At 39.1% G+C, this 9,523-nt stretch overlaps 1 protein-coding gene across 3 annotated transcripts in view; it reads right to left on the reverse strand.

Annotated features, from left to right (window-relative positions):
* The window catches only part of LOC124545798 (serine/threonine-protein kinase NLK), a 443,318-nt gene extending 440,545 nt beyond the window's left edge, over positions 1–2,773 (reverse strand). For 2 of the 3 annotated variants that reach the window (XR_006967642.1, XM_047124747.1), the window contains exon 1: positions 1,902–2,773. Coding sequence is in view for 2 of the 3 variants with exons in the window: in XM_047124747.1 (XP_046980703.1) it covers positions 1,902–2,131 (230 nt within the window). In the remaining variant the exon portion in view is untranslated. Of the gene's footprint in view, positions 1–1,715; positions 1,760–1,901 lie in introns of those variants that run through there. The other variant, XM_047124758.1, reaches the window with a different exon arrangement.
* Positions 2,774–9,523: the final 6,750 nt, after the last annotated feature.

The raw sequence follows: 9,523 nt of genomic DNA on the forward strand, positions 1-9,523 counted from the left end.
TTCAAATGATTGGAACAAATAATAAAATCAACATGCTAATTTTACAAGAAAACTATCATATTTCCAAAACAATGGCGGAGAAGAAATTACTCTTAAATGTTAAAGTGAACTTGTCAAACAGCTCACCAGTTGTGACTCATAGAATAGCAGAGTAAATAAAATTCCTAACAGTCTCACAAATCCCATCCATCTTCTTAATAATAATAAAAACACGCACACATGGAGCCGTAAAAGTGAACATAAATTTGCGAACACTGGCACCCTTAACGAAACAAATGAAGAAATGAAACAAAGATGTGATGGCAACGACAGTGACAAGTACATGAAACTATAGTATCAACCACAACACACATCTTCCGATTTAAACATGTTAAAATCAAGAAAAACAACGGAAAAAGTACAACTTTCAATCTGTTACATGGATTTCAGCCATCACTGAGACATACCCAACTGTTAACGCACTTGCATTTTACATGAAAAGTTATATGTGAATTGTATACAGCACATAAAAAGCGTTTTAAATGATACAATTATATAGTTGTTGCGGAAAACTGCCACTAAAAGAAAATAAGAAGGGTCTTCAGTCTGCAATATGACAAGTCGCCGCATTGCTAACACATCCAATGAGGACCTAATAAACATCAAAGAATGATTATGACTTACACAGAAGTAGAATGACCAGAAACACAACTGTAAACGCTCGAGGAAATTACGATATCTGAACACAAATACACAACATTCTAGTATCAGTTTCGTAGCCAACTTCTACCGACGAACTGCAAACAGTCAACCTTTGCCACCCATGATAGGCCCACGTAAACAAACAAAAGTAGATCTCAGTAATTACCAACAACGCACTACTTATGGTTCACCCAAATTGAAACACGTCACAGTCAAAGTAAAAATTCTCTGACAAGAATGATGCCGAGCAATTGGCACATGTTTGTTAGTAACATAACTGCCGTCGTAAAACATATCAATCATAATGTAGTAACGTAAGCACCTCATTCATGAGATCCAACCAAATACGTCAATGAAGGCACTTAACACTTATCGTAGTTAAGTTTACTGATAATTCGGTTAGAGATATAAACATACTTCCAAATAAATCCTAACTCTATGTTGGGAGTAATAGTATCCTAACTGCAGCTTCCACATCAGCACGACATGCAACGCCAAGGCTTTCTTTCTTAACAAGTCATGGGAGCCTTGTTAAGTTTTTATACATATCGTAAGCGAATAATCTGATTTCGCTATAGAGAATTCCATTACTTAAGGAAATTACACAACTAGACAAAAGAAATGTACACGGCATATCTTCAACGCCCAACTCTTTGTTATTTGCAGTTAATTGCAATTTTGCAAATTGTCGCACAGCCACGACCATTCATCTATAGTTTGAACATTATACGTAATTTTGGTGAATGAGAAAAACAGAAAGCGAACTTTACAAATAACACGCAAATTCTTTACTCTACACTTTAATTAGACGCAAATCTCTACGCACAAAATTAAAATTCCTATTTTCAACGAATAACTTAATTCAAGCAGTTTCAATGTCTTGTTTTTAATCTAAACAATACATGAACTGGGAGACATGTTTACTATCAATATCAAAAGCAAAAACAAATTCCGCAAATTGGTTTTGGCGAAGAGACAACGTAAATGTATCACAAATATTAACTTATTAAAATCAAATGTCAAAATTTTGAGACCTATATGCAAATGATGTCATGTTTTGCATCATCTCACAGCCCGCTTTTACAGCCATGTCTTTAACAACCACACCAAAGATATTTAGAGGGATGGATTCCTCATGAATAATTAATACAGTCTTAAGAGAAAGCAATGAATCTGATCGCAGCAATTGTCAATAATCTCATTATGTATAATGAACTTACCAAACGACTCCGAAAGCTCCATAACCGATTGGTCTATCCGGTTGCACATCCTGTGTGTGAGAATGTGCAGGCGTTGCTGGCGTTTGGTGAGAATGTTGTGGGTGGTAATAAGGCTGGGCAGCTGCTAATATGGCTTGTTGGTGTCCTCCCCCTCCTCCCCCGCCAGGCATGAGCGGCATCGACACGGACATGGACACTCTGGAGTGTCTGCTAGGACCAACTACAGCCATGAAGTTGCTATCTAACACGGGTCAGAAATATCCGTCCCGAGAATGGTCTTTTGTCGGTTGTCTTCGTACGTCGATGAAATCCTTTAATCGCTCGAATAACTTCAGAATTAAATTCTTGAACGAATTTTTCTGTTCTTGTTGTTGTCAACTGGCGGAGAAAGAGAGAAAAGATTTTCAATATCACAGCCACATCTGAATAATACGCTGAGTCCTCAACGTCGTCTCCTTAAGTACAAAGACGTACGATTCCACGTAAACGGCACGAAACATGTGTTGCAGCAGCCTCTTTGCACGTTGTCTCATTCCTTTTCCTGTCTTGCTTTTTCAATTCATTTACATATATATCACTTCACTCCATCTGTCGTTAAACCACGAACATTAATTTCACCAATACGTGACACAAAATATTGCTACTCACTACTCTATTAATTTTAACACGGTATTCGTCGAAGTCTTGCCCTTGCTTTCATGTCTGAGTCCTTCATTCATGCGAATCTTCTCTCGTGTTGTTAGAACTCTCCAGAACGAAAAATACACACATTAATATGGGTAACGTCGCAAAAGTTATCGTTTTTGAGAACTTTCTACCCATCACACACTTGTCAGTAATGCACCATCACAACACTCGCAGCAACACGCAACCTCCCCAGGCACTGCGTCCCTCCAGACAAAGGGAATCCAACGACTGCAGCGAAGCCAAAGCGAACAAACAGCTGCACAAAGCTAGTCACGTGATTCCGCATGCGCACTAGCGCTCCTAGCGGCTTCGGCGCCAAATTGAAATCCGCAGAAGAAAGCGTACTTACGCGTAATGTGCAGTTTTCTTTCTTCAGGAAATACCTGATATACTGCAATCACTAAATATTAATCTGGTCCGCAGTTCAAAGCACGTCACTGAACTATGCATAAATTGCTGTAGTATTATTACAATGTTCCAGTTGTGTCAAAGACAACGATAACGATATCATTCTTTTTTTGGATCCATGTTACCGGAAGTTAATCTGAAAATTAGCTTAAAGCTTTTACTGTAGCTCTTCACTTAGTGTCGCTCTAACTCGTATTAAAGATGCACAATTGCGCTCTTCCACAAGGACGACAAACTGCTGGGCACTATGCAGTTTACTCAGGAGCAAAATTAATTTTAAACAGTATTATTAAAGTCCTTTTCAGAATTATTGACCCTAACACGCTTTTGCTATAACACATTGCCTCTGAATATTTCTCACTATGCTGAATTCAGGAAAAATAAAGTTCAATCTGATATGCAAATATTAGCAAAATAAAATATGTCTGATGAAAGCTGTCGTAGCCGATTTACTGCTATTCCTTACAGCTATTCTGCCTTTGATTTCTAAAGAGATCCTGCAAGCATAGGCGTCTGCGGAGGCAAATGTGGTAGTGGCGGGGTAGGAAGGGGGGGGGGGGGGAGGGGGGAGGGCCGAATTGGACACCTTGTCCCTCTCTCCCGCCCTCAGAATTCCAGTACACCTCTAGAAGTGGGTGGATAACTATCCGTTTTCTGGGATGTAATACTTTTTTGTGTCACCTTGAGAGAGGACTAGTCACTCTCTCACTATGCTCCATATTCAAGGGTACCATTTAATGTTGATTTTACACCCAAGACAACTTTTGTAAGACAACTGGAAGTTACCAGCATGAGCAAGCAGTGATGGGAGCATGTTCATTGTTAATGCATACGGGATCTTTATGGTGGCTCTCGTTTGAATAGTATTTTCTAGAGCTGAGAACAAGCAGGCAGTTTGGTCATTTAACAGTAAATCTTGCATTTGGCGTTTGGGGATTGAAAGCCACGTGCAGCTATTAGGGAAAGGATCCTCTCGAAGCACTTTCAGGGGACAGAATGCTGGGCCCAAGAATTTTTCGCGCTGGTGTGCTGACAATGAGTTTGGTCAAAGAGGCGGATAAACTGCCTACCTAGACCTCCATGTTAGGCGCCCCTTGCCACAGCAGCAAGAGCGCGAGAGTAATCCTAGGTCGCCCGGCCAACGTATTATGACATTGTCGCAAACTTCCTTTCTGAAGAGGGATGGCGGCCATAAAATTTCCCGTGTTTGCATGTTCATCGTGGACCGGACGCTAATGAGGGAGCCATAAGGTGGCGTCGTCCCTCTGTCCGCAGAGTTTTTTGGGAAGCCTCAGTCCTTCGAAACAATTTTAGAAGGAATGTAACATTTATGGCGACTCTGAAACGATCTGTATTGGGACACTTCTCTTACGATAGCTGGGGCCCCTGGTCGGACACGGGGTAATATTCGGGCTGTCCATATAATGATCTCCATGACAAATGCGTTGTTTACTTTAGAGCTATACTGAAACTCAAAACAGACTGCCTAAAGTCACCGTTGCAATATGCGAGTAACGGTTTGGCTGCTTCTCCTGAAAAGAGAACAACATGTAAACTTTGATTACGATTGGCCAAGGAGTAGTGCAGAGTCAAGTCCACTGGACCTGACGGGATACCAATTCGATTCTACACAGAATACGTGAAAGAACTTGCCCCCCTTCTAACAGCCGTGTACTGCAAGTCTCTAGAGGAACGGAAGGTTCCAAATGGTTGGAAAAGAGCACAGGTAGTTCCAGTCTTCAAGAAGGGTCGTCGAGACGTGCGTCTCGCGGGCCCCGAGGAATCGCTTCATGACGTCATCAGAAAGGCTGAAAGCGTGACAGCGCTGCCTCGTGACTAGACCTGTAAACAACTCTGTTGACTAAGTGACGTCACATGTTGGCTACAGCGTTTATACCATGGAGGTAAGAATTACCTCCATGGTTTTTCCAGACCTGCCTTCAGCTGTTGTTTTGAAATGTCAACGCAATCCAGATTGTTTGAATGAAGCTTCCGTTAACAGAATAAAATGTAGAAAGAAGGTTTAAATGCGAATAATCTGGATTATGGTGACATGATAAATCCGCAGCGTAGTCAAAGTTACATATTAGAGTCGTACGTAATTGATTGAAGCCAACTGATTACAAATTATTGGTCGAAAGGCAGAATGATTTATAGCATAACACATATTACGCATTGCGGACAATGTGTCTAAACGTTTTTAACGCATTAACTGCAGCTTACTAATGTAGGCTAACTACCACTGAGACGTTTGAGCACGAATTTGTCTTTGAACCCATACCAGGGGTAGCAAATGCGGAAAAACGAATCAAATATGGTAAAGGATGCTTAGTGAAACGCCCATTGCATTTTTCCAGTTTGTGTACGATATCTGTACGTAATATGCATCAAAACGCGTCGGATGCTTGTTCATTTTCTAATATATGTTTTTTGGGGATGACCTAGTAGTTTTATTTTTTTTTATTATGAGAAATGCGTTAAATGTGGGAAAGCGCATTTAAATATGCCGCAAACAAATATTAGGCAAAGACACACGTCTGTCTGTTACCACAACCTTTATTTCTCATTCGCTGTGTTCCACAACTGCCAACGAAATTATCGCTTTTCAACCTAATGTAGACCTCAGACTATGCTACAAATAAAGTTATTACTCCAGTCAAGGTATCTAGGGAAAAGGGGGGAGGGGGCAAAATCCAGTATAGTGCTCTAGCCCAGATATGTGCTCTTGCCATGTGTGTGTTACCGATATGCTTAAATTTTGATCGTTGTTTTCCTGTAAACAAACAGCTATATGCCAATCACATCTTCCTGTATGTAGTTTCTCAAAAATCCAGTTTATGTGATCTTAAGATAAAAAGAGCTCAATGAGGGAATATTAATAGATCGAAGCAATACTGACATCTCCAAATTGTGAGACTGCTACAGATGCAAGTCACTGACTGTCAGAGTGTGTCAGTGGGACAAAACATTTGAAGTAAATCACGAAGCTTTAGGTTAGTTCAACTATTACTTCTTAATGTAGTAGGCAGTCACAATTTTCTTCCATATATACATACTACACAAGCAACCAAATGGTACCTGGTGGAGAGTAACTTGTACCACTACAAATCATTTTCTTTCCCGTTCCACTCGCAAATAGAGAGAGGGAGCCCTGATTTCTCATGCCTTCTAAATTTTCTCAATAGTGTTATACAAAATAATACTCGCACACAGTTTGAAACTACTGGTACCCTATCTAGCATCCAGCCTCTGAGTTGCTTCAATGTGTTGCTTAAATCTGACCTGGATCTCAAATTTTTGGAGCAGTACTCATGAATGTGTCACATAAGTGTTCTATACGGGTGGTCTAAGTGATCTTCCCCTCATTTCCAGTCACAAAACATATTCATCTTCCCAGAGGAAGGAAGTAATGACCCTGAAAGCTAGAAATGGTTTTTTTATTCAAGTGCTGTTTTTCTCTCTTACTTCGTGCAAAGCATTTCAGAATTTTACAATGAGTACTGACAGCCCGACATATTATGGTAACATTAAAACACTGTTAATTTGAACCTTAGTGTTAACTAGCATATGCATCCTTGAGGAGAGGCTAATAAAACAATTATTTTACTCTGTATTTTTTTAATATCTTAGGATTTTCAGTTTTCTGCTTGATGTCTAGCAGCAACCTGTTAAAGACTTTTGATCAGAATTTGAAATTCCATTCTGAATCGTAGGCAGGGATGTATAGTCTACATGGACATTGTTTTTCCTTCCAGTATTTTGCCAGTTCATTTCACTGAACAGAGTAAAATTACCCCTATTATGAACAACAAATACTATTAGGGAGTAAATATGTTGACATGTAAATGAAAGACTCCGAAGACCCTGAAGAGACTTCTGTAAGAAGCTGCACTGTCGATTTTACACAATAATTTTACTCACATGGATCAAAAGTTCTGTTAACTTGCCATATCAGATTTGAATGATATCGCTAGCTTTTCATAACAGCCTCCATCACCGTCACCAGTAATGGTACTGGTATGTAATGGCATGGTGTACTGTAGCAGCCCATTAAAAGTGTTTCAATTGAATTGATTCTGCATTATTTCTCTTCCACATGTCCTTGTCATTGATGCTACCAAATTATGTTCTTGTACGGTAATTAGTTTCCATGTTATAACATGTTAAAAATAGAAAGTTTAACTGTAACCAAGCAGTAGTTTTCTTTGATGACAATATCAATTCCAGTGCACAACTGAATTTCAAAATCTCTCTTGTGGGGTGAAAATCTGTTACTGCTGCTATCTTGTGCTGACAATGAGATGACTTTCATAGAAATACTGAATTATTTCATTTGTAATACAGTTTCATAGTTTTTGTAGTTGTTCATGATCTTTACACTTGCATGCAATGGGTGTAGCATCAGCATACAGAACGATCCTTGAATTTGAGGAGCAGTATTTTGTCATTTACACAAATCAACAAAAGAAATTGTCCCAGTACAAAGTCCTGGGAACCCTGTATTACCTATCAGTAATGTTAGATATATGAAGAAATTGATGCACTGGATGTGAAGTGCACAGTTTAGTCTACCCAGCAGGTGTTCCAGAAGATGGCCCTGCACTGTTCTATACCATCATGAACATACCTGTACATTAGTGATATATTCATCACTGACAGAAAATTGAATAATCACATTTTTGCTTCAAGTTTCTGAAATGGCAGTTGATGAGATCATATCTGAAGAGACAGCTATCAACCCACACTTTCAGCATGAGGTAGGACTAGCAATTACCAGAATTCTGAAATGTGGATCTTGTAAACCTAGAGTTGCTCTAGGAAAACAAGTAAGATGTGACACATGTTCCAGATCAAAGATGAGAAAATAAAAGGTTACTGTATTAGATATAGCACACAAATATGCAGTGGATAAGAAGTGTGAAATGACTGCGTTCGCCGGCCGGGGTGGCCGAGCGGTTCTAGGCGCTACAGTCTGGAACGGCGCTACCACTACGGTTGCAGGTTCGAATCCCGCCTTGGGCATGTATGTGTGTGATGTCCTTAGGTTAGTTAGGTTCACGTAGTTCTAAGTTCTAGGGGACTGATGACCTCAAAAGTTAAATCCCATAGTGCTCAGAGCCATTTGAACCAACCATTTATTGACTGTGTTCATAGCTATGTAGACTTGTTTAATTCCTGGTTTAAGTAATTGACATTATTTCATTGCTGTGTTTCCTGCTGCCATCCATTAATACCAGAATGTCAACAATACTTTGTTACTTTAAAATCTTCAACATGTTCACTGTGGCTGACACAAAGGTCAATAAGAGCTACTAGCCACGAGCTTTTAAGTATCAGCCACAATGAATGTGCAAAACAAGAAAATTTTTGCAATTTAATTTAAAGTCCTATTCAGCTTCATTTTTCAGGCTTGTTTATTTTTAAATATTAAAACTGATGACAGTTTCATTACAAGACCCCTAATTTTGAAATCTGGATGACATCATCCCAGCGCTGCAACAAAATGTGCACCATACACAACAGGTTTCTCCTCTCCACAAATTTGCACCTCAGATGTGTTATATGTCATACATCATATAATACTACAGTTAATTTTTCATATATCTGAGCAAAACGAGTTATTGTGTGTCCATGTCTATCTCATCTAGGCATTGCATCTTTCCCTTAACTTAGTGTGCTTGGCAATAAAATTTGTATGAAAAGTTTTCTGTGTAAATTACCTATTCTACACCTACAGCTAATGCTTGTGTAACCCAGTGTGCCGTTCAGTTGGGTTTACTTGTGTGTCAATATAATTGTCAGGTTTGGTTTGAAAGGGTTTCTTGAAATATATTCCCACAAAAATTTTTAAGTATCTATTCTCAGTTGCAAAATATATTACACATTGTCAGTGCCATTTCAATGCAAAAATTTTAAATCATGCCAATAACACAGTTCCAGCATACTTCAGAAATTTAATTTTAGTTGCTTCAACCAATGACAATTACGGACCAAGTTTTGCACTGCCCTGTTTTGTGTATTAACCTGTTGGCTGGCGTGAAGGTGCTGGTGGTCACAGCAGATTGCTCTGCTGGGGCCAGCAGTGATCTCATGGTAACAACCAGGTATCAGCAATTTTACACTTTAATCTTAGAGAGGAAAAACATTTACTTATATTTGATATCCCTTACCATTTCCATACGATTTTTCGGTTTGCGGTATTTTTATTTAAATATCTTACAAAACCAAATGATTAAATGGCTATAAAGTTATTCATGAATTCAGTTTTAGATACATATTTAACATAAGATATTTAACTGTGTAAGGGATAATTCCTGAAACAGTAATTAGCATTCTAGCTGTATCTTTTGAGCCAAGGCTGTACAGATGCATATACTTCACACTAGTTCCTAAATGACTGCTTAACACATTGACTACCATGCTGCTGACAGCAGAGCAGCACACTTAATGCTGTATGCCAGACCTGGTGGTGAAACATCTATTACTAATCATGTCAGGGCCAGGAAATGCAGAAGATAATCTGTCAG

The sequence above is a fragment of the Schistocerca americana genome, chromosome 1 (genome assembly GCF_021461395.2).
Source record: "Schistocerca americana isolate TAMUIC-IGC-003095 chromosome 1, iqSchAmer2.1, whole genome shotgun sequence".
Classification (NCBI taxonomy): domain Eukaryota; kingdom Metazoa; phylum Arthropoda; class Insecta; order Orthoptera; family Acrididae; genus Schistocerca; species Schistocerca americana.